The sequence below is a fragment of the Parasteatoda tepidariorum genome, chromosome X1 (genome assembly GCF_043381705.1).
Source record: "Parasteatoda tepidariorum isolate YZ-2023 chromosome X1, CAS_Ptep_4.0, whole genome shotgun sequence".
NCBI lineage: Eukaryota > Metazoa > Arthropoda > Arachnida > Araneae > Theridiidae > Parasteatoda > Parasteatoda tepidariorum.
Window position 1 is genome coordinate 28,990,582 of NC_092214.1, and position 27,053 is coordinate 29,017,634.

The 27,053-nt window shown below is 28.2% G+C and overlaps 2 protein-coding genes across 2 annotated transcripts in view; one reads left to right on the plus strand and one right to left on the minus strand.

Moving 5' to 3' along the window:
• Positions 1 to 287: 287 nt before the first annotated feature.
• On the plus strand, positions 288 to 1,864 carry LOC139427022 (uncharacterized). The gene has a single exon (XM_071187336.1). It carries the CDS (start codon positions 538 to 540, stop codon positions 1,180 to 1,182), a length of 645 nt encoding a protein of 214 aa, XP_071043437.1. The 5' UTR covers positions 288 to 537; the 3' UTR covers positions 1,183 to 1,864.
• A 13,929-nt stretch (positions 1,865 to 15,793) lies between these two features.
• The window catches only part of LOC107446655 (Smad on X), a 95,144-nt gene continuing 83,884 nt past the window's right edge, over positions 15,794 to 27,053 (minus strand). The window contains exons 6-9 of the mRNA XM_043043958.2: positions 25,948 to 25,983; positions 24,181 to 24,393; positions 20,890 to 21,027; positions 15,794 to 16,410 (exon numbers count right to left, since the gene is read on the minus strand). Coding sequence (XP_042899892.1) covers positions 16,142 to 16,410; positions 20,890 to 21,027; positions 24,181 to 24,393; positions 25,948 to 25,983 — 656 coding nt within the window. The 3' untranslated portion in view covers positions 15,794 to 16,141. The remainder of the gene's footprint in view (positions 16,411 to 20,889; positions 21,028 to 24,180; positions 24,394 to 25,947; positions 25,984 to 27,053) is intronic.

Consider the following 27,053-nt stretch of genomic DNA (forward strand, 5'->3'; position numbering starts at 1 on the left):
GCTCTCGGACATGAGCCCAACTCCCTACTAGCTAGGCTATCCCATCCTCAAAAACTACTTAAACAATTCCTAAACACTTTTTAAATTGCCATGATATTCGAATCGGAAAGCGAGAACTAGTACCGATTCAGAAATATCAGGGAAAATCCCAGCACAGAGACGGCTTTGGAACTTAAAACTGATTGACACTTTTGACAAGAAAATGCGTGCTGTTTTATTTTAAAGTTTAAATGTTTGTCTGTTTTAGATGTGCTCCTTGGGCGGCAAAAACCCTTGCTTTGCCACTGTATCTCCGGAGTCAGTGCTTTTCTCGACAAAAATGCTAGCTACAGAACTATCGAAATTCGCAACCACCATTTCAGTCCAGAGTTTTTTAGTACAGATATAAGAAAACGGAAACTCTCTAGTTTTGTCTGTAAACAAATCGTTTACCTGCTAACCAGAACGTAGAGAGATCGACTGCAAGTTGAAATGTAGTATACTGAGAAACCTGATCGACATTGCTACACATTAATGCAAACAATTTTTCACTAAGCAATGAAAAAAGTTGTTTTATCTCCCTCTTTAAATAAGCGATTAATTTCTAGACTAATGTCTTCTCGTCCAACTACCGAGACTGCAAAAAATTTTAATCTAAAGGGTTCCAATGAATTCCTTTCAAGATCAAAAGACGTTTTTGGTGAATTAAAGTCATTAGAAGTTGCTCATGAATCTTGGATTTCTAAAAACAATACTCATGAATGCTTTCCCGAAAGCAGAGATACTGAAACATCCGAGTTCGTAAAACCTTTGAATTCTGTCAAAGTCAGTGAAAAGAGAAAGGATGATTCCGTTGTTTCGTTTAAAAAACCAATGGTACCCAGGAACAAATATCGTAAAAATCATGCCCCCCTTAAAGGTCGTAAAAAATGGATTAAATATTCCTTGGAAGATGTCCCTTTATCATCAAATGCTGATAACACTTCCACTGCATTGGCATTTATTACTGAATTGCGAAAACGCAAAGAACCTGTGCATGATACTTCTGATATAAATGAAAAACTGTTATTTTCAAAACCTAGAGAAAAAGTTTTGCGCTCTAAGCTCTCTTCATCTAATAACCTTTCTTCTGTAAGTTCAGCTGCTAATAAAAATGCAAAAAGTACAATAAAACTTGATCATCTTGAACATGAGGATGTATAAGTCACAGAGGATATTGTGGAAGTGCAAAGCGAACAATTGCAAAAACACAAAGAGCCTGTGCCTGAGATATCTGATATAAATGAAAAACTATATTCAAAACCTTAAAAAACAGATTTTTGCTTGAATTTTACTTCATTCAATAACTTTCCTTCTTTAAGTTCAACTACTAATAAAAATGTAAGAATTATAATAAGCTTGAACATGATGATTAAGTCACAAGGAATATCCCCATATTTGTACCTGTCTGCGCCTCCTTTAAGTGCCACTGCTAAATTCTGACAATTAATTTTACAAAATATGTCTGGTTGATTGCCTGAAGGTTCGTTATGAACTATGCCTTTCAATTTAGTCTCCATCTGTGATGTTTTTCTTTTAACTTCTCATTAGCCATTACTATTTGTGATTAGGAGTTGGCAACCATTTTGGAGCAAGTATCCATTGATTATTGAGAAAGTGTTTGAGTATAATTGAATCACTTGATGCAGAAAAAAAAATTGACAAAAGTGTTTAGTATTTCCTCATGCTTTAATGTCCCTTCTATATTAAATAATTGATTTATAAACAATTATTTAAATTTTTATTTTTCTGTTTCTCTATAACATTTATTCATAATTAACTATTATAACTGTTTAAGCAAGTAATTTGTAATCAATGATAATAAATAATGTGCTGTTGATTTAGACTTGTTTGTGATCAGCTTATTTTATTCTCTTTTAACTGTCTGGTCTAATTAGTATTGAATTAATAACTCTGCCTAGTTTTTGCAATAAATGTTACTGATATTTTTTTAAAAAAAACATTTATTTCTTCAATCTAGATAAACTTGTTTAACTAATATATTTTTTCATTTAAATCTGTAATTCAATTTTCAGATAAGTTGTGATTACGAGTTCAATGAGCTTTGTTTACCATGTTAAAACTGAAACAAACATTGTTAGAAGAATGTTGTCATGTCTATTTATAATTATATTTTGAATAGTTTGTTTTTGAAAATTCATAAAAAAATTTTTTTTAACTGATGTACATCAGTTAATTGATCCACTAGTCAGAATTACTGGACCTGTGTTAAGAACTTCAAATTATTAGTATTATTAATATTATTATTAATATTTTATGCAAATTTCATTAATATTTTATGATTGATTCCTCCCCCCCCCCATTGAAAACTTCAATTCAGAATAGATTGAATGATTTTTATAAAATGTAAATTCAAATCAAGAGTCATTTTATAGTTGAGGTGGAGTAAATGAGCAATGAATAGGAGGTGAAAAAATGTAGATGTTTTATAGTCTTTGAGAAAATAAATAACACATAGGTTAGGATTAATTTTTGAAAACTTCTTAGACTAGAGAAGTAATATAAGAATAAACCTAAAGCAACATTTGGTGTTTTTTCAGATTCCGACTATTTTATAAATATATATATTTCATTTTAAGGAAAACGTTTCATTCAAGTCTCATTTTTTAATAAAAGAATGTTTACTGTCTTGATTATTTTTTATCATATTGAAATAATTATTCAGAAAAAAAGAATCGCTAGGGAAGATAAGTTATTTGAATAATTTATTTTTGATTTATGGGTTTTTGTATTACACACAGAAATTTATTTTATCGAAATTCAGGCGTGGATTTAGCATGTTCATTGCTAGCCAACTGCAGGTGGTTATACTATATCTATCATTGAAAAGTGGTAATCTATAAATATATAATCAAAGTTCAATTTTCTTCTACCAACCATTTAAGTTTTCTAATTTTGCAATAAGTTTATTTTAATAATCAATATGCTAGTGTCATGAAAAAACATAGTGTCTGCAAAAATAGTAAGATGATAATATGCATCTAGCTACCACTTAGTCTGCTTTATTGACACAAACCGTTTTAAAGAGTTTCGTCACACAGTTTTGCGTGATCTGGCAACAAATCTGTATTTTTTTATGTTTACAAAATATCTCTTGTTGCTTACATTATCTGAGCGTAATATAATTCTAATTAGTTATGTGATGTAAAAGTAAATTATTGTAATCGAACAAAAATACAAGATTTGTTAAGAAAAAATTCATACTGATCTATATTTCTATATGGTAGATCTATATTTTCTTATTGGTAGAAAAAATTATTTGCCAAAAATGTAATTTGTTTCGTTGAATTTACGATTTTATCACATTTGGCAAGATCGTGATTGCTTTGCACAGGCCCTGGAATTGGCAACGGTCTAGTATCTTAGATCTGAAGTAGGAGGGTTTAAAAATGTTCTGAAATAAATAGATAAATCAATGATCTAGCATTAAATAGACACAATTTTTATAAAAGTGTTTGCTCAAATAGTGTGCATAAAGGTTATTTTCTCAATTTGTTAAACTTCTGTGCCTTTAATCAATATTTCTCATTAAAATATTTATTTCCATTATTTAATGGCATGTTTTGCTTAAAATACTCACAAGAACAAAAAAATATGCATCAGAATAATAAAATATAGGAAAAAGAAATAAAATATAGGTAAAATGTACTATACTGTTTATACTATAGTTTTTGTCCTATGTACCTAGCACGCATTTCTGAACTTTTTAAGCAATTTACTATATTATGAAAGTGTTACAGAGATAAATCTATTTATATTCTGATATAGTTATAGTATGATGGTCTACTTGATTATGTATAATCAAGTTACTAGAATAATTGGTATATTTCGTTCTACAGGCCATTTTGTATCAGGGCAATTCCACGATTTCAGATGTAACATTTATAGATTTTGAATACCTGTAACTAAGTTAAATCATCAAGCACTTTTAATATTTTTCACATGGATAACTCCTGGAGTTCTCTGTACTTGTTTGGAGTCTTTTTAACTTTTACGAATTTGAAAAATTTTTAAAAAGTAAAAATTGACTGCTACTTATGTAACAGACACAAATGTCAAAATTTTGAAAAAAAGTTTCTTGGAGAAGCAGACAAAGGAGAGTATAACATTTTCGTAAACATTCAAGTTTTAAACAGTGTGACTTTTTTTTTTTATCAGGGCTATGGATTTGGAATCAGAGTTAAACAGACTTTTGAGTAAAGTGAGTCTGAGTCATTTTTTTTTATTTCTAATGGTAGGGAATACAAACAATAACAGAACAATAAAAATAGTAAAAGACCAAAGTCATCTTCCCAAAAGCTCTCTCGCACGCCAATATCTTGCAGTCTCCGAGTCAAGTCCATGGAGCCTCCTACAGCAATGGAGGTGCTCCAGAACCACACAGTTGACACTGAGAGTGGTCATAAATATCTATACGATGCAGGTGTTCTCCTAGATAATCATGACCTGTTAGGAGTCTAAAAGTGGCTACTGCATCTCGGCGAGGCTTATCTGGTACTGCCTTAATATATGTCTCACTCCAATTCTTATTGCTTATGCTTTCTCTGCCGAAAATTGTAGACCATTTAGCCGCATAGAGCGTTGCCCAGGGTACACCACGAGGAGGTAGGTCTACTGTGTACCCCTTATGTATTGAGTTGCTAAAAACACTTTGACTCCAGTTCTTTTTTTGTTGGACAGTTTGAATTTAAAATGAAATTAAAGTGAATTGAAAATAAGAATTAAATGACAAACTGAATTAATTTTATTTATCTACTACGTATATTAATAAATATTTAGTTATTTTCTATTTTATTGACTTATAAGTAAATAAATAAAGAAAAAAGAAACTATTAGTTTGCTAGACAATGAGATCATGCTGACATGGGCATCATAGCCAGGGGAGTCAGAACCCAACATATAAAAAAAAAATTAAATGTTCTTTTACATAAAAAATTTATGTAGAAAAAGCAAAAATATTTATTAAAAGTAAATGCACTTTGAAAAAAACCAGCTGCATCAAAAAAAACCATAAGCATTTACATAAAAAAAGATAAATGTCGCTGCCACTTGAACCTTTCTCTCAATCGAGTAATAAAATGTTCTCTTCACCGAAGAAAATTAAATGCAAAAAATCCTTTTACATTACCTTCTTTACACCAACTAATCTCTCTGACTGCATTAAAAATAGCTGCTCTATCTTACACTATGGGAAAATCCCATTGCTTCTTTAAACTGCCTCTATTTAATTGCCTAGGGCTCTTTGGTCCGTGATTTTAGAAACATCGGACATCAAGAGTAAAAAATGTTTGGCCAATTTCTAGCATAAATTGTCACTAGCGTATTTATCTAGAATTGCGCTGAACAGATTTATCAAGCTTTCATTAGGGATGCAAAAAAGGGAGAGATTCCAGTTGGTGCATTTTAAGATAGGGGTTTTGTATTGAAGTCTTAGAGACTTTCTCTTAGTCACAGGTTACTCACACCAATGAGGCATTAAATTTTCTTAGTTTATTTTTTAATGTTTTCCCTCTCTCAAAGATGTGCCTTTCAGTTAAGCTTATAGGTAGCGAGAATGTCCCGTCGTAACTCTTTTGCACTAGAATATGTAACTGAAGTACGAGAGGTTGCCCAGTAATAATTTTTATTTGTGTGTGCAGCATAATTTGTTTCATCTTCTATCACCATACCTAGAGTAGTATTTATGAATATTGCCCGACATAATTTATTTTTATATTTAGTTTGTAACTGTTTTATTGAGTTACAAATGCAATATTTAATAATTCTTAAAATATGTCTTAAAAGCAGCAATTACAGTACAATATATTTAAATTTTTTGCTACTATGCATTATATGTTAGTGTTAGGAAATGATTTTGATTTAGAAGCATATATATTTATGTCATAAATTAAGAAAAAGACATTCTTATCAACATATGTCCTTTGGCATTTATACATTCATGCTCACCAACTCCACAATTGCTTATGCAGTTCTTTTTAGATCATTTTGCAAATCTCAGTGGTGTGTAGATTATTGTAAATGTGGCAAAAAATAAAGATATTGGAGTTCTGATTTCTTGCCAAAAAATTTATAACCTGTTAATTGGAAATTCTCAATTGAAAATCCTTAAAAACATTAGCTGATAATATTAACAAACAAGGGTCGAATTTTAAATTGGAAATCTTTAATAATTTAGCTGTTAGCTATTGTATTAGGAAACATAGTTTGAATTTTATACTAACTGCTTTTATAGTATGAGGATTTTTCAAAAAGTTATTACATATATTTGCTGGCTTGTGTGCTCAATTAAGGCTTATAAACCTTTGTCAAGTAGAATAACAAATAGCACAATTCGGAGAAGGACAGCAAGAAGATACATCCAGGGTAACAGTGGGATTCGAACCCACTACCTCCACGCCTTGCATAGCTATTGGTGGGCGATATGGCTTGGCCAGGGAGGCCCCTTTTCGAAAAGTAAAGATACAATGCTGCATACGTACTTGAAAATTTTTTATTGATAAGGGGCCGTTCAAAAAGTACGTACACAAAAATGGAGAAATTTTAAACTCCTCCCCCCCTTCGTACATAAGGTCGTACTCCCCCCCCCTTAGAGTATGTACATTTTATTAGTCTACCCCCCTCTTTGATAAAAACTAAAATAATTATGTTTTTAATAAAATTAAATATTTAAAATAATTTATTCGTTTAAATTATTTAAACAATAGCACCCAACGGGGAAATACCACCAATAGGGGAAAGTTTGGTGTTTGCAATTTTTTATTTTGCGAGACAACTTATTTTGAGAACTGATTTACTCATTCTAACAAGCGGTAGCCGTGTGAAAAAAAAATACAAGAACAAACATATGTATAATACGTGTGTAGGAAAAAGTTAAATTTAAATTTGGTGTATGCTTATAATGTACGTACTTTGAATAATACCTCCCCCTCCCCATCGTACAAAGTAGTAAATCCCCTCCTTTCGTGATGTTCGTACTTTTTGAACGGCCCCTAAATGTACTGCACAAATTACTTACTCTTACATGCCTTATTTTTCAACGTAGTTGCACCATTGTTAAAGCTGGGTACAAGTTTTTGTATTCCAAAGTCGTAGAACTTTGATGCCTGTTGTAACCACATTTCACGAATTACAAAAAGATAATGACATATTTATAAACAGTTTTAAAGATTTTATGAATATATATTTGATAATGATGAAAGAATTAACATATTTAAGTAAATCAAATCTGTTATACCTATACATCTATTAAACAAATAATATTAGCATATGAATTAACCAATGTAAGTCTAAAATAAAGGGGTCAATTCAGAAAGCAAAAAAAAAAATTTTTAATTAAAGAACTGAACTGAAAAATGTAAATAAAGAATAGAAATGGGTATACTATGGTTTCTATTCTCTAAAGAAGAATCTTCCTCAGTGTTTAAACACCAAATAACATTAGAGAAGTAAAGAGATAAACATGTGCCAAGTGGTTTAACCATTCAGGACAGAGGAACAAGATAATAAAAAGAAGGATAAGAAACAATGGTGAGGGAGTTAACTCACAGGGGCAAAGAATTAAATCACAATAGATTTCCTAACATTGGGAAAGGAAGAGATGCTAGAAAGATAATCAACTAAATTATTAGAATTTTTTAAAATATGGGGAGATTCTCAGAAACCAAGCTTGGCAGATGAAAACTCAAACCTATGATTAGAGCTCCAACTGTGTAGGGCGATGGAAGAAAGTTTAATATCCCGATTTTGGACATATCTTTAATGTTATTGTAAGTTTAAGGGACATTTAATTTGCCCATTATACAAAAGATTACTCTGTCAAGAAATCTGATAAATACACCAGCTATTAATATCAGCTATAGATTCTTTAAGATTGGTGAAATTTGGTTTGTTTACAGGGAAGAATTCTACTTTAAACTCAAATTTAGTCAAAATTTCAGCAATTTAGGGACTGATTTTCAGATAATAGGGTAAAACGATCAAATTGCTAAATTTTGAATTATAGGGTTTGTTCGATTGTGTGATATAATTCTATAAATGGAATCAATAATATTAGAAGGAAGCCCACGGTCAACAGCAAAAGCTTTAAGGTAAATGAGCTCTTCATTGAGAAAGTAACTATGTATTTAAACAAAGTTTAGAAGCAAATTTTGAAGGATTCGAACTTTATAAATTTAATTTCCTTCTTTCTATATTCTTGTTTTCCTGTCCTCATTGGTTAAATCACTTATCATGTGTTAATCTTTTTTTTTTCTTCTGTACTTTATTCACACTGTTTTCCAGTTTAGTGCACGGAGCATTGAGTATAGCTTATCCTTTTGGGCAGAAATAGAATATTTTAAAAAATGAAAATAAAATCGCTAAGGGCTTTTAAAAGCAGTTTGATGAATTAAAAACTTATTAGCAATTTTTAGAACTGTAAGAACCTAGCCAAAGTCATAACTTACTGCTGAAGAAATCATTGAAGGAAGTACAAAGCTACCAGCACGGAAGTCTTGACTCTACATACAATTCAAAGTTGTAGAAGAATAGAAACAATGTAAGCAAAGTTTTTTTTTTCAAATTCCACCAGCACTTTAAAACATTACAATATCTATAGCATATTAAAATGCGGTGATGATCAAAATAATTTTAAATCGAATGGTAAATCACAAATTTTGCTACTACTTTAAATAACAGAGAAATGGCCTTAGTGGTTGACAAGTCTGAAAGTATTACAGTTAAGAACATAAATCAAGAGAAAAATCTTGATATAAATGAATAAAGTATATATATATATAAGTAGCAGAAGTTTTATTTTCTACTTGCTTGCCGCCAGATAAAATTAAATATCAATCATAATTTTTTTTAATATTGTACTTACCCATTAACTGTTTAAGTCCAGCTATCTGAAATTTGACTGACCAGAAAGCTGGGAATTTTCAGAAAATTTCATTGCTTTCTTCTAATGATTTCAGAGAGCACCTCTGCATGTGGCTGTAGATGGTTTTTCAGTGACAGTTTTTAATAATTCACTTGTCTTGTTAAAATAGCAATTCCAACCCTGCATTGCACCTATATGATTTCAAGCCATCAAAGTCTACCCTTCTTTTTTAAGTTTGTTCCTCCAGTTTTAAATCACCCGGCATATATATATGAGTGAAGAATACTCTTGAATATGCTGTCTGAAAATTCAATAACTACTATATAATTTAATTCGAGATATTTTAAAGTCTTCATAATAATGCTAATTTGTTGCTAATGCTTATTATGAACAAAAAACAATAAATCTATCCGTCAATCGAGACATGACAAAGAGTTAGATGGAAGAATATGCAATGTGATAATTTACTTTATCGTGGGTTTGATTTTCAAAGGCAGACTATTCCAGATTATTGGAGAAAAAAAAGTTAATTGATTAAATATGTATAGTTTAATCTAAAAAGGAAATTAAATAACTATTAAAAGACCAGTTTGACTAATATATATCTAAATTTTTGAAAAAATTTGGTGTTCTGGTATATAAAATCTTTGCAGGGAGACAGCACTTTCATTTATGGGAGATCACATTTGTCAATAAGTTAAGAGTTGCTTCCTTCCATGTATATTAAAAATCTCAATTTTTAAATATTCCAGAGAAAACATGGTATGCTGTCTCCTGCAATAAAAACTTTATTTACAAAAATATTCGTTTAAATTGAGAAAATTTGTAATCTTTTTTGTTTTAAGCTTATAGGCTAGCTGAACTGCTTAGAATTATAAAAAATAAACATTTTAAAATGTACGAAAATATTTTATATTTGAATGTAGAGAACTTAAAACACTAAGAAAAAAAAATCCAGCTAAGAAAATCTATAATTATCACAATTGTTAACTTAAACATGTTAAAGTTAACTTCTTATAGTGTGAACTAATTTTTGATTTCCTGTGAAATTATATATAGATAAACTTGGTTTTAGTGTTGATAATTTTACCATTAACATAGTCTGCTGAACCAGTCTGAGAAAATTGAAGGCATGACTAAGCTACCAGTCTCATTTATAAAGTAGGAAACATGGCAGATTCTTTCTTACTAAATGAGTAAAAAGTGTTACAGTGTTAAGGGAGATAATTTTGTATAAATGTAAAGAAGCATGGTTTTCAAAACGCGGAGACTAAACTTTTATTTCTTTTTAAAATGAATATTGTAATTAGCGATCAACTTTTTTTGGTACCAAATGAATAGCACATTTTTTGAAATTCATCAAAACCAATAATTTTTTTTTTGTTTCTTTATATGTTAATAATCTTCATGAATTTTAAAGTCATTAATTGTATTCATTATCAAACTATAACATTTTTATTGAATTTAAATAAATGTAATCCTACATATTCAAAAAGGAATTTATGTTTCATACAGTCAAAATAAAATCTTTGTGTATTGAACCATTTACATTATATACCATTTTTCATTCAGAATAAGTGCCTAAAATGGTTTTTTGTTTTTCATTGGCACCTGAATTCCTTTGTGACCAAATATATTTTGAGTACTGGCACAATCATAGAATATTCAAAGTTCCTGTTCAATATTCCAGAAATTGTAAAAACCAAAAGTATTCAATAATTTTTGTTCAAATAGTATAATATCATTAAGAAAACTTTTTGACATGTTTTAAACATTAACTAATATCCTTTTTTCCCCCCAAAGAGATTTTTTTTTTACATTTACTTCATCCAGATACTTAATATCTGATGTAGTTTGAGCTTAATATATGTTGGAATGAATAATATCGAGAAATAAGAGTCAACCAATATCATAAACTTTTTATGTCATAGTAAACAAAGAATTGTGTTCTCCAAAAAGGTAAGAGTATTAAAATACATATTGAAACAGTTATAGAGAAATTAAAATCAATCTTTGAACAAATTAGTAAATTCATAGCCAATTTACAGTTTCACCATTCTTTTAGTTAACATTAATCAGTTCACTACAAAATTAAAAATTAAAGACTTTTTAAGACTGTAAATAACTTCTATATTCAAGAGAAAAAATATTCACAAAAAAATTCCATTTTGAATTTAAACTCTTTAAGTACAATAGTATATTCTGTTAAAACAATATTGTTTTACAAAAATTGTAATGATATAATAAAGATCCAAGGCAAAGTAATCTTTTAGTTTCAACAGAGAGCAACAGAAGACAAATTCAGCTGCATGGTCTCAAAGGAATTCTATTTCACTATTAAATTTTTAGAAATTATTAACAAAATCTTATCATAACCTTTGCAGTACAAATTTAAAAAAAATATATAAATATTTAGAGACAGTTTAATGACATAGTTATAGAAAACTTAATTCACAACAGTTTTAATACAATATGTATTTTATACATATTAATTAATACATAATTACTATGTTTTAAGTTATTTATAGAGATTTTTTCAAACTAAATATTTGCAGTGGAATTTTATAGAAAAAAAAAACATTAAATGTCTTATAACCTAAATTAGAGGAACAGTTTTATTCTTGAAATAAATCTCATAAAATAATTCTTTTAACTAAGCCAGTGGACAATATTATTTTCAAATGATGATAAAAATTAACAAATGAAAAAGTAACAAATGATTTTTGTTTTATGTCACAATTCTCTACAGAATTAAATCATTTTAATGATTGGGCAAGTAAGCATCTTCGTCAGAACTTTACACAACTAAATGTACAATTAGTTAAAGGTATCAGTATCAAAATATTAAACAGTTGTTGGTGTTCAAATATGTATACACATATTTAAATTACTAACAGCGTTTATTAAACATTAATATGCTTCAGAATACTTAGAACATAAAAAAAACAATACCCGGTGGTTTGTTAACATTGCATCAATGCCCAGTTTATAAAGTATTAGCATTACTTTGCAGTAGGATTTTTTTTTCAATTAAGTTTTATTCTAATAGCATATTTTTAAAAAAAATCCTTTCACCTAGAGAAGGATAGGAGGCCAACAAAAAATTGCACATGATTAAGCAAAATGTTTTTATTGTTTTAGTAAAACTAACGAATTATTGAATATAATAGATATTGGTTTAAAATTGTTTTTGGAATTTCAGGGGTGATTGTGAGCCCAAGTCAAAATTCCGGAAAATTTCTTGAGTTAAAAAAAAAAAACAGTTTAAATTGAAAAATCAGAAAAAAATTTAAACAAGGTTTTTTTTCTTCCTTTTCCTCAATATTTCTTAGTTTACTTAAAATATATTTAAAATTTTACACATACATATACCATTTACACATACCTATCTGGAGAAGTAATTAAAATTTACAAATATGTCTTACTTTCTTGAGTTATGATTATAACAACTATTTACTGATAAAAAATTAATATTAATCATGAATATAAGCTTATAAAGTATCTTTCCGGTTCGCCCTTACAAACAAATAAAATAAACTGTGTTTTTAAGTTCCACCTCTGAAAATTTGATTTTCGGATACTTCTGTGATCAATGATTTTTTTAAACGTCTGTATCTTCAATCTCCGGAAACTTACGGATCACTGTTAGCAAAAATTCCGGAAATCCGGATTTTTTCCGGAGCACAATCAGCCCTGGAATTTGTACAAGTTAAATTTGAGTTTTTACTGAAATCAAAGTCTAAAAAGAAGTACCATACATATGGTAATCCTGCATGAGAAATTTCTAATTATACTTTCAAAAACTAATATCAGCATTATTTCAAATCAATGTTAAAGACTTTAAAGTAGGTCAACACCTGTAATAAATATTACTATAGTCAAAAAATTTATAAGTTTCTTTAAATTATATGTTTAAAACAAATGAGCCATAAGCTTTTTAAGACACTGATTAGTCATAGAAAAGTTCAATAAATAATATTTCAAGTTAAAAATAATGTCTTAATAAATTGAATATTTCACCTAGTAAAGTTAATAAAAAGTTAAAGAATTAAATGTATAATTACTAAAGAAACAGTTTGGTTGTAATTTTTTTAAAATCAGGATATGATTGAAGATTTTAACAATATTAATAAAAAGAACAACAAAAACTTAATAAAAGTAAAATAAGATTGAGTATTTTTCTCAGTATAGTATCATTTCTAAAATATACATGCATTCTTTCTTATACAGGAAAGAAAAGTAGATTTTTTAAAAATAAAAGATGTAAAAAATCTAAAAACATACTATCAATAAATTCATCATATCAGTATAAAAATTTGAGTATTAAGTAAAAAACAAGTTATTGAAAATAAAATGATTATGAATTCAACAGTTATATTTTATATTTTTAACAATAATGACAACAAAAATTATTAGATGACTATAAAACTATGAGTTGAGTACCTTTTTAAGTTTTGTTTAAAATATGCAAATTAAAAGATCTAAGAATTTTTATGAAATTAAGTAAATGATTTAAGAATAAAGTATTCATGAGTTCATAAATATTTAATGTCCACCGTTTAATGTGATCGCATTAGTTTTTTCAAGAAAGTCCATATTTTTTCAATGCTTATATACTTTATTATAAATATGTATGAACAGTCAGACCTCAACATTACAAAACACCTTAATAATAAAGGGAAATACTAAAAATTTTGCTACATTGGAAATTCAGGATATAAAAAATCGTATACATTAAATATTTTTTAACAATTCAGACAAAATAATAACTGTCACTGTACTGGCATTTTTAATGCTGAATAACATGTATTTACTTCAAACAATGACAAAATCTTTAGGTCTTTATTTGATTTTACATTTTACTAAAATTCACAAGTTTCGTCATCTTTTTCTTCTAATACATCTCACAATGCTATAACTTCTTTTAACATTTCTGATTTTTCTCAATCACCACACGCTGCAAAACATGTCTACAGTAAACTACATCCTTCTAAGTATCAATTTCTTTTAAATTCATTAAATTAGAAAGTTCTTTCACATTTTAAGAAGGGATATTCATATCTATGAACACATCATGCATGCCTACTACTTTAGAAATGAATGATTCTGACAACTTCTGGTCAAACATGACAAAATCTTTTTCATCAGAGTTTCAAGAAAAGATTTATATAATAATACATGAAAATTTCAAAAAATTGGAATTCCAGAAAAGATTTTAAATTATTCTGAAATAAAGAATCTATATATAATTATTTTTTTCGGGGGGAGGGGGATCAAAAATATTTTGGGAAATCAAGGATCACCAAAAAATAAAACTAGATAAAAGAGGTTTTTTCTATAGTGTATGCACAGGGAATTCAGACTTCTCGAAATATCAAAAATCTGTGTCATCGAGGTTGGACTGTATATAAATACATGAGTTACATAGAATCTGTTAATTATAATTAAAAATAATTAATTTTTAAGTATATTTTTTAATCATATAGAACAGCTTTACAAATGAAAATGCATTTTGTGGAAAATATAATAAGATATTTAAATATACAAGTGCTCATATCATATCCGTATGTATTTTTCTACTTTTTTTATTAGAAGAAAGTGATATCTCATTTTAATCTTTTTAATACAAAACGCTCACATTCTGAAGTGATGCATACTTTTGTTTCTTAACAAGGAAAAGTGAAAGAGAACTTAAAGGCAGCAATTTTCAGAAACTATATAAAAACAAGCAGTATGAATACCGTCGGAAATTTCTGAGTCCTTCTAAATCTGGCTTTAAATTTATATGATTCGTATTTAAAGAAAGAGAAAAAAATTAAGACCATTTAGCCTTCAGTATGAATACTTTTTTTAATTGCAGATACTAATTCTTCTACAAGATGCCAAAAGTACTTTTAAGTTTCTAAAAACAGTTTTATAAACTAAAAATTAAAAACACACACACTAAAAAATAAAAACAACAACATGATCCCTGATTTAGTCAAGTTGAATGAACAACTACATTGTTTTGATCTTGCTATTAATATGAAACAACACATTTTTAACAATATTGTATCATTTAATTTGGTTCTTAAAATTTATATGAAAATTAGTGCCTGTTTTCCCTTGATCAGAGAGTTCACAAAACAGTGGACGTTATCAGTGGAAATAAATTCATTGCAATAAAATATGAGACACATAAATAAGTCAAAATTTCAAAGTTCCAATTTTTAAAAAAAGAAGAAAACACAGTTAAAAAGTTTAAAATTATGACTTGAAAACCATTTACCAGTTTTATTTAAAATATACAAACATTAAATTCATATTAAACAAAATTAATGATTTTACATTAATTTACAAAATAGTGACTAGCATTCTATAGAAAATTTGCATGTTCTCCAATATTTACCCATTTCACTAATCATGTTGACTAAATGATTAGAATGATTAATTAAATGCAGAAAAACACGTAATGATAAATATGTTTAAAATTTTGAAATCAAATGTAGAAATTAGGGAGACCATGCAAATTAAAAGGTATAAACATGACTATTTTGACTTACTTATTATCAAAAACTGACGTTTCCTTTTTTAAATTATTCTTGTTTTACAAATTATGTGACTGATTTGAATTTATTGTACCAATAGATCCAGAAGAAAAATTCATTCTATACAAAAAATACAGGGTATTTTAGTTTTTTTTTTTTTTTTAAATCAACAATAATGTACACAAACATTTTGAGTTGAAACAGCCATCAATAAAAGATCTGCTTTCACTGCAAATTGCTTTATGTGATAGCAAAAACAATGTGTACACTACAGTTACTACATATATAGAGATAATAGTTAAACATACATCTTAGAAAATTGATTATGAAATTGAGAATTATTTGTCATCATTTACATCACATAACATTTATATATCTTTTTTCATTCACATTTTACAAACAAAACAACAATGTAGCAGAAGTAAATCCATGAAGCGAAACTACATAATCATGCCTGTTTCCACAATGAAATTTTTACAGAAATGTATCTGTTTTCAGATGGTGCTCTAAATGATAGCTACATGACTGTATGATCAAGTTCATATACATGTATAAGAAACAGCAAATGATGAAAAAAAATGAGAAATGAACAATAGTAACATTCTTAAAACCTTATCAAATTACATCATCTCAAAAAAGCCCAACAACATACAATGTTTATAGCTACCCACTGGGAGTAAAAGAGCAGCACCAGATTTAAGACTAAAGATGCAACTTAGGACATAGAGCTGCAAGGTATTCGAGGTGTGCCCATTTGAGTCAGTACTCTATCTAACCATTGTAAAGGGCCATTTAAGTGTAGCTCTATCCAACATGGTGTTGATGTGACAGTTTGTCGCCGATATTCAGCACCCCATCCTTTAACAAAGCTCATTCGAATTGTGCACATTCTGGTTAACTGATAAACTGCTTCAAAGCCTTGGCTAACAGATTGAGCTAATAATGCAGCAAATTCTTGATTATTAAATATTTTTAAGTTACAACCTGTAAATTAAAAAAAAAAAGATTTAAGAGCATGAAAACTACATGAAATGCTATTTTTACAGAACATCAATAGTTAAAAAGCAGTTTGCCAGAGATTATAATTATCTTTTTCTATTATTACTAAAATTTAAATATTGGTTAGGAGATGATACGACTTGATAAGTTGATAGTCCAGTATATAAAAACTAAACTGAAACTATAAAAAAAATTTTGTTGTTGTTTTTATTAGCGAAAATAAAGTCACATTTTCCGAAAACTGAAAGAAAACTTCCTGAAAACTGTTTATATTCTGCTTAATTAAAAAGCATTAAATTTCTTCCTTAATTAACTAATACATTACAAAAAAGTAACACTGTAAGTTTTTGTAACGAATTTTTTTTTGTAACACATTTTTGCTACACTATATCACAATGTGTATTTAAAATATCATAAACTTCGACGATTTTTTGATCACATTTAACACAATTTTGCTTTTAATCCATGTAATCACCAACACGAGTGGGCAAAGCAGCAAGAAAGCTTTGGTGATGTGTATAAAATGGTAAAAACCACCCCAAAATCCAAGGTTGGCCTCCTGAATTTGAAGCCAAATCTAGCACCTTGGTTGCTCCCGATTTTGGTGATTATCACAGTTATAGTCTCTATAAATCAACCCTTAAATAATTTCTATAGTTTTATTTTTAAAATAAGTGCGTAATAATTTTTAATATTAACCATATCACCTTTCGATGAGTTTTCAAGATCTCTTTACTTCCAAAATTATGGAAAGAAAATTGCAATCTTAATTATTTGTTGTAGTTTTTTTCACAATTGAAACGTTTTGAATAAAAAAAAAATCAATTACTGCATTGAGTTTAATACAGAATTGTTGATTACTACTATCCTTGAACATCAAACAAACAATATGAACTTCTTCAGATGTTCAACATGCCAAGAACAAAAATTGGAACACATTCAAATCATCTAAATTGTTATGCTCCATTGAATTCATTCGTTACTTTGTGTCAAGATACTTATTTTGTAATAGTGATAAGTGTAAGCTTTAGTATAATTATTTTTGAGAAATTTATCAAATATATTTGTAATTTATATACAATTTGCAAAAAGAAATCATATTTGTTTTTAAATGCTAGAGAGTGCTATTGATTGCAGACAAGAAGAGTAAAAAAGAAACTAAACTTTACTGTAAACATATGTTGCCTTATGAAAATTATAAAAGCACATCAGAAAATAGTATGTGACTTAAGTAAATCAATCACAGCACGCTTTACAAAAATTAGCATTGCAAACAGAGGTGTGGGAAGAAAAAAAAGAGTTTAGGGTGAGGTGGCAATTACTCATAGCAAACCAAGTGCATGAAAAAAAATTTTCACTCTCGAGCTCAAGTTAGTGATTACTGGAAAAAGATTATTTCTTTGATAACATTTAGATGGCATTTCATAGAAAACTAAAAAAAAAAAAAATGAATTGAAAACAATAAAACTACATGAGAACAAAGAGCTTTAGATAGGAAGATTTGTATTATTTTGCTTAAAATTTTGGTTTTTTATTCTCCTCAAATTGAGATTTCGATAAATAAAAAACAGCAAATTTAAATGATAATTATTTAATTGTTTTGTGTTTCACAAACTTTATATTTTAATTTTTTTAATTGATACATGTACAGGTCTAAAACATTCGGAAAAATAGTTTTGAAGCAGGGAGAAAAAATTTAACTTTTTTCACTTCTTCTCTTCAAGTTATTAATTATCAAATTATTCAAAAATACATCTAAAGAATTTTGCATCAATTTGTCATATCTTTTATTTGAGTCTACTAATCATGAAAAAAATAGCTGTTTAATAAAATGCTACATTTATTAAACGTTTTTTTAACTAAATTTTGCATCATTAGAATTATGAATTAAATATTAATGAAGACGTTGTGAAATCTCTCAGGTGAAAAAACCTCAGACAGTTTAAGTCTTTGCAGTCGTATGTCTACTCTCAGCCACCAACGCCTTTTTACAGTTCTAGCCCTATGTCTGCTTTCAGTCACCACAGCAAAGATGTTACCCACAGCTTAAAGGCAAACTGTATATATTGTGGCACTGTGAAGAGTAAAGATTGTTCGGTATATTCAAACAGAAAAATTAGAGGCGGAAGATGCCAAATTAATTATTTTTGGGACACATGTTCTTGAGAACTAGGGCTTTATATTGGAGACTGCTTTGCAAGATACCAACCACACGATGGAGAACTATAAAATATAATTTTCACATAAAATTAAACATTGTGTTACATATGTCTAAAGTTTAAAAAAGAATTAAAAAATTTTACTTTTTCTTCATAATCTTGCATATTATGTATTTGTTCGTTCAATAAAAATTAATTCCGACCAGCATGACAGACATGTATAAACTTAATATCACAAAGGGTAAAAATTTGAAAAATATCATGAATTAGTGCTAAATTTTGAGAAGGACGTAAATATGAACAATCAGGAAAAATTATATTGTATATATAGGATTGGATTTCGTATCGTATGTTTCTCTTGTTATTTTCATAAATATATGAATGAAGTTAAGTCCTTTACGTTTACAAACAAAGGATGTCAACAATGAGTAAAAAACAATTAATACTTATTCATAACCCGAATTTGACATAAAATTGTAGAACACAGAAGAACACACACTCATAGAATAGAACAATATATATAAAGTGAGATAATCAGTAATTCGTAGACTCTTTAGACTAGATTTCAGAAAACTAAATCTGGAGTATTAGATAGTTTCATAGCAGCTCAAAGTGATAGAATTCCAATACATGACTCACAAGCTTGGGACTATGAAATCAACAAACAAATTCAATGTAAGCTTTTTAACACTTAAAATGATGCAAAATAAGAAAATTGGTTTTGCGATAAAATAGAAAATTCAGAAACCATTCAGATTCTTTCTTTTACACATCTACATTTATTAAAATATTTTGTTATCAACTTCTTCAAAAAAAATTTAGTTATCAACATTGCAGTAGAGCTACACCACTTGGCAATCGGCAACGAGTAGAGATTCATCCTTAATCCATACAACATTCTGAAGGGAGTGTATATTCCATATATCCGGTCACCTAATCTAATCCAAAAGCATCATAATCAAACATATCTCTACACTCCCAATTAAACCCAACGCGTTACAAAGGGAAAATGTCCAGTCATAGTTTATAAAAAATAATAGCTTGTGATAAAAGTTATTTTCTAGTTCATTTTTTTAAACGAGGATTCAATGTTTAATTGGTTAATGATGATCGAAATAATATTGACACGTATGAACACAACACTACCACAGTTTATATCAGAGGGCAAATGGTAATAATCACATGGCCTTTGAATTATCTGGTGCAAAAACTATCTGGAACAGTAGATTAAAATAGATTCCAAACCACTAAGACACAGTCAGAGAAAGTGCAGTCTGATTAGACACCCAATCTTTAGCGAGGGAATCAAAATAGGGCTTAGGTGAAGACTTAACCTACCACACCAACTGGGTGACAATATGAAGGATTAATAACGAGATGCTTACAAAAGAATTAAAAAGTCAATATAGAGATTGGTATTCATTCAGAGCAATTTATAGCAATTATGACTAAGTGCATATGTAGCGTAACTACCACTACGAAAATTAAACATCAATTCACCGGTATATAAGACATGCTAACTTGATTTAATCACGAGGTACCTTTTGATAGATGACGGTTGGCATGGTCGATGACTCCGCCCCAACATTGGTGACCTCCGGACGTGATTTGAACACGCAAAAATAACTTGATAGTAACGCCTACTTCAATTGATAGTCCACATTGAACAGTTGACTTGCTACTTGTGACTGCAAAATGCAACAACGAACGCTACGACGTGATGTTAATACACCTCTCACATTCAGCACTCAACCAAGCTCTCCCGGTCTCTCACAAGTACAGCAACTAGTGGTATCGAATTCTATCCTTGATAAAATTCTGATGGGGGAGTATTGTAGTGTAACTACCACTACGAAAATTAAACATCAATTCACTGGTATATAAGACATGCTAACTTGATTCAATCAAGAGGTTCCTTTTGATAGATGACGGTTGGCATGGTCGATAACTCTGCCCCCGCACATGCATTGATCACACAATCATATTTTCCTACTTTTTAGAAGTTAGTTATTATTCCTTGCTGAAAAAGGGAACAAGAATAGCACATCTATTTAGCAAATATAACAGCGCTAGAATTTATAGGACATTCTGAGAGCTAAGCAAAACGCATTTCCAAGGATATAGCATAATAGAGTTCAACATATTTATTTTGTTAATTTTATCATATAAAATGAGCAAGTTTCTCTGATAGAACTTAATATTTTCAGAAGGCATTTTGTCTCCTACTTCTTTTTCAACATACCTAACTCTTAATTTTTATAAGTTAGCTTTTTTAAAAAACTTCTATAAGAGTATGCATAATCACCTGGCGGTATTTTACACACAGTTGCTGGATGCCATCCATATCTTTGGTTACAGTTAGGACTTTGCACAAAAATACTACTGTCACTAAGGCATTCTGCAAATACCTCACCACCTATGTAATATAGTCTTACACCTCGTCCTGAAACAAAACATAATAATTCTAGTTTAGAGAAACACTTATGCTATTATACAAAACAGAATTGAAACTATAAACCAACAAAAAATATTGTTTTAGATTTTGATACAAAAGAAACGTTTTGAGATCAAAATTGGACAAGTTTTACATTTGAAACAAATAATTTTTAATCAAATGTAAACATCAATTAGCCCAAAATTTTTTAGCTCTCATCTAGTTTGAAACGCATTTAAAATGACACAGTATTGATTCAAAATAATTTCCGACTTTGAGAGATATAAGATAGAATGAATGGTAGTATAATTTAATAATTTCTAGTAATTTACATTTAATACTATATAAACAATTAGTGTATATAAACAAATTAGCATATACATCTTTTTTATCAATCAAAAGTATGAAATTTATTTACTATCTCTTATTTAATACACGCTTAACATCAGAAATTTCATGTTATTTATGGAGCTTACTCTTTTTAATTCCAAATTAGAAATTTAATATTGCGTGGACAACAGTTTTTTTAAAAAAAAAAAATTTTTTTTTGAAAGTTCTGACAGCTTTTTCTATTTACGTTAAGAATTTCTTAAAAAGAAAAATTAAGACAAAAGAAATGTAAACAATAATATTTACCAAAAGTATATGACCAACAAAATATCGATTTTTGAGATGTTTGCAGTTATTTTACTCATGCACACTTTCATAAAATCATTTTTCTATCTGCAAACACTATTTACAGTTATATTAAAAATATTTCTTTTTATTTCTGTTGATAAAAAAATTTCCAAAGCAGAATTAACTTAGACCTGGCTTTTAACTTTAGAAAATAAAGCAGGCAGTATTGTAGTCACACCATGAATAAGAATCAATAGCACTTAAGTTGTAGTGACGATATATGCTATTTTGTAAAAACACATACACCCCCAAAAAAAATTACATCATGCTTGCACAAAACATACAAGAAAAAAAACAATTTACTTTAACGAAGCACTGATTTTGAACTATTCAATTCAGGCCTTTAGAATTTCATTTTATACATTAAAATTATTTATATATAAGAAAAAACATTCAGTGCTATTTGAAGATTTTTTTTACTAAGTAATCTCCATTTTTTTTAAACTAAAAATATGACTAAAAAATCAAATGGGATTGTGCATGATAGAACCATCAGCTTTAGAGTATAAATATAACAAAAATATTGAAAAAGATGTAATTATACGAGTAAAATGAGCAATTTTAAAAAATAGATAACAACAAAGTAAATTACACTTTACATCACGCTCACACAGTACAACAAAATTGTTCACCATGATGTTTCTCCAAAAGTATGAATATCTTTCAGATATAGCATATTTGTCTTCATCTTTCAAACTATGACATCTTCCAAAAAAGATTTGCTACCACAGAAAATATTACTTTTCCCAAAGGGAATATTTTTTTATGGAATACTCACTTCTCAAAAAATCAGAAGAAAGTTTTTAGATAAAGAGCATAAAAACTGAATCAGAAATAAACAATAACAAAAAATTGTCATCAACACTTTATTTGAAGAAAAAAAAACAAAAAAAGACAAACGAAATGGGACGTTCATGTCATGCCCGCACAATACAACGTATAAGAGACAGAGCAAGACAAAATTTTTCACCTCAATGGTGCAATGATATCTCTGAGGTATTTTCACTGAACCCATTTACCATTGGAATCTGGAATAAAAATTAGAAAAACAATATTACAAAATCCAAACTTGTAACCTAGCTACCATAGGGCTATGAGTAAAATTTTATTTAATTTGGAGTACAGCCCTATCTCTAGTAAGCTGAATATACACATTTGAAAAAAAAGTTACGCTAATTCAGAAAAATTGTGTTTTTTAAGTAATGTTATAGGTAAATATTAATGAAGTTACAAACATCACTTCTAACAATCACAAATTGTTATAAAGTCGTTAAAATCTGATTATTTAAAAAAAAATTGTAAGCTTTTTTATTTTATTAGGAAATGAAAATATTTAACATTATCTGTCATCAAGGTCAACATCCAATCTAATTTTATCCCTTCCTTTCATGCATCTACACATAGGTATTGAATCCTTTAATATATTTCAAAACTGCAGCTTTTGACTCTCTTACTGCATATAAATTCACATTCTGATGGTTTTACAGTACATGTTGCATGATAAAATTGCTTTACTTTAAGAAATTTTTTAATGAAATGTGCTTAGAATCTTTTTTGCCATGTTTAGAATCTTTTTTAGCAATGAATACTTGCTTTGATCATGGCATGCATTATTTTGCTTGCATTTTCTCTTGTTTCTGTCTATGGATTGACTGTTTCCAATTATATCAATGATTGTGGATTCATTGCTTCAAATTATGTCAATCCTCTGCTGCCTCAAAATTATACTTCAATTGCATTATTTTTTATCTTTGTTTACATTTTTGTGGTACTTCCCAACGTGTGCAAGGAAAAGACACAATCTTTTGCCCCTTTTGCTCTCATTCGTTTGCATTTATTTAAATTTATAAGTACACTGCATAAGTTTTATTTTACAATTGGTACTTTGATATTTATATATATTAATCTAAAACTGCTCATCATTCATAGTTCATTACTTTCTTACAGCTCCACTTTATGAAGGGTGTTTCATTTATATTAGGCCATGTTTAGTTTATGAGTTAGCTTGTTTGTGAAGTAATAAAAGTTATGTAATATTCATTTTGGGAATACATGCTCTTGAAAAAAAAAGCTTGTTTTGCAAAATGTCATAAGGGAAGAGCCAATTTACAATGTCTTGTAGAGTGTTTTTGGATCCAAGCTATTGTGTTTGTATTTGAACCTTTCAAAATTCTTTAGATAATTTAACTTTCAGTGTTTATTATATTACAGCAATTAATTCACTCTTAGCTCATTTTTTTTCTTGATAATGAATTGAAGTTCTAGTAGCACAGCACTTGCCAGAAAGATGACAAAAGTTTACAAAATAAATAATAAAAAAGAAAAGAAAAAAATAAATTTCCTTTTCAGCAAACTTAATTTAATATAGAAACTTTATAATAACCAAATAGTTTATCAAAAGTATTTCGTTTTAAAAAGTATCAATAAAATAGCGATTATTTAGAAGCAAATTTCTATAAAACAAGTAAGAGTAAAATAAATTACCAATGTGTCTTCTAGTTTGTTCAACAACACTATTTCTATTGACATTTGATAAAAGACCCAGGCAAAACCGTTCGGAACTTGAAGGATCTGTGAATCCATCAACTGTTAAAGATGGTTGAGAGGCATGAAAAGTTTCACCTACTCGAGTGTTTAGCTCATAGTATGAGATAGAGCACCAAAATGCAGGTTCTGTATAAGTAACAGGTTGTACATCTGTAAAAATATAATAAAAAACATAATCAACTAAAGCTTGTTACCTATATACACAATCAAAACACATTTATATGATTCCTAACTATACAAGATAGCAAATAAAAAAATAATAATAATCAAAATGAAGTATGCTAAAAAAAATTCAATTGTCAACAATGTGAATTTGTATAATAATTTATTAGACTTTACTTTTAATTTATTTAATATTCTATGACCGAAAGAGAAGCACTGCATAGTAGAGATAAGATCAAACTCACTTATATAGGCCTTATCCTGAAGATTAGAAATGTAAACTTGCCTGAGCTCTATAAAAATGTTTTTACCCGTCAGAAACCGAGATTTAACTCTTTCATCGCGACGGACAAGATGACTAGTTTTACAGGAATACTTACTGTGAACTATTGTTGTATTAGTGAATATGATTGTTGATTGCAATTGATTATTATTTTTTAAAGTAAATTAAACAAGTTTTAAAGGAATATGCATGATATTTAAATTTTATTACTGAGGGGGAAAACTTAAGTGCAACGGGTGTGACAAAGGCTTGCTACTGCCGCGATGAAAGTGTTAAAAAGTCGTAGAAACGTTAAAACTTGCAAAAATATAAAAGAAATATTGTTCGATTATTTATTTTTGGAGGCAGAGATTTAATCATCCTCATTGCGATAACAGCACATATCATGCCTTGGCTATTTCCAGAAAATTTCTCAACACAATTCTTTGTAACCAGGTCATGCCAGTTAAACAACCTAACGGATTTGAAATTCCTATAGAAGGAGTTCAGCTGTGGAAGCTTTGGATGTCCTTTTGTTCTACAACTAATTGGTTTATGCTTTAAAATCAGAAGTGTTGGACTAGTTGTATCTAACTGGCAAATATGTCTTGAATATTCAATTCAGTATAACTTAATAATTTTATTAAATTAAATATCACTTTTTTAAATTTCTGTATTTATAATTTTCCTTTTGCAGAAATTGTCCACTTTAATTCTGGTAAAAATGGTTCGCAAAATTTTTCTTACATAGATGACAATGCTAGTCACTTTTTTTCTGTTAAAGAGTCCCAAGTTTTTGATGCATAGGTTAGGATTGGGTGTATAATAGCTTTGTGCAGCAATAGTTTTGCATCTTTATTTATGTATGTTGATCTAAGGTCATTTATACACCTGTTTATTTATAGTATTATTTTTTTTAAACTTTTATTTCCATATTGTTATCAAAGAAGAGATTGACAGCTTGGTAGTTCTATAAGTTGAATAAAAAATAGTATATTTAATTTTAATAAATTTTTTATTGTTTATTTGAAATGTTTAAAAAATTTTATATTCCATTACTCTATAAATTTTTTGGTTAAATAAAATTGGTAGGAAATCATAAAAACTTTATTATGAGTCACTAGCTCGAAGACTTCTTTCAGATCATGAGTGTATCCTTCATTGTGTCACCTCCCAAACAAATTAACTATTACTTTGGAAATTACATTTTCAAAATAAAGAATTAATGCAAAATCTATCAAAAATCAAAGAAATCTATACGAAATAAATATATACAATACCCAAGGGTGGACTTGGAGAGGAAATTAAGGACGCATCTGCAAAAATCAAAATATTTATTTTAACAATAATCTTATAACGATAAATATAAAAAAATTGACATCAACAAAACTGCTAAACACTGGTAGTGGGGTAGTTAAATAAATGGAATGATAACGAGTAACGACTTATTGGTTGTATGATGATGTATTGGTTTAATGATGTATTAGATCCTGAATTTAAAGAATCGTTAAAATATTTTGATAATTTTTTTCGAAATTCAGGAAAAATTTACAACAAAAATTACAAGCAGTATAAAAACTTTACAAACAATGTAAGCTAATTTTAAGCATTCATAAACATATTATATAAATTTTAAAGTCAACTACATTAAAATCTAACAATTACTTCAAACTTAAAATAAAAACTTAAGGCTAAAACATTAAAAAACATTTTCTTAAACATAAGTTTTTTTTGTTCCTTTTATTTTTTATTTATTTTTTTGAAAAATAGTCATGCTGTATATCACATTCATGATAGAAAAACAGATTTTTATGTAGGGACCTTTCCATTGAAATTACACTAAATTATTGAAGAAAGTAACCTTTGCTAGTAAGTTTAACTCAAAGTATTTTTTTAATACTATTATTATTACTATAATACACAAAAAACATCTATTTTTAAATTGTTAAAAAATTTTAAAAACAAAATTGTACATTATTTTTTTAAATAGTTTCCTACATTATTTACTATAACTGTTGGTCTGCCATATATAAGATATCAAAATTAAATTATAATACGAAAATTTTATTAACACTAAATATATTAGAAAACATCATATTTTTTAAAAAGATACAATTTAAAATGTTCTTCCCTTTTTTTAAAAAAATGCATTTAATTACAGCAGTTATTCTCTCTCAAAAATGAATTTTCAAAGAACCTCTACAGCTTGTAAAATTTAATATAATAAAAAGGTTGAAAACTAATCATACATAATTATAAAGCATTAAAGCATACATAACTTACACCACAATTAAGCATTTATTAAACAGCGTATTTTAACTGTTATCAAATTTATAGAGTAATTAATATGTATATATATATATATATATATATATATAATTTTTCT

Coding starts and splice junctions, on each gene's coding strand:
- LOC139427022 (XM_071187336.1), top strand. CDS start 538: ATGAAAAAAGTTGTTTTATCTCCCTCTTTAAATAAGCGATTAATTTCT.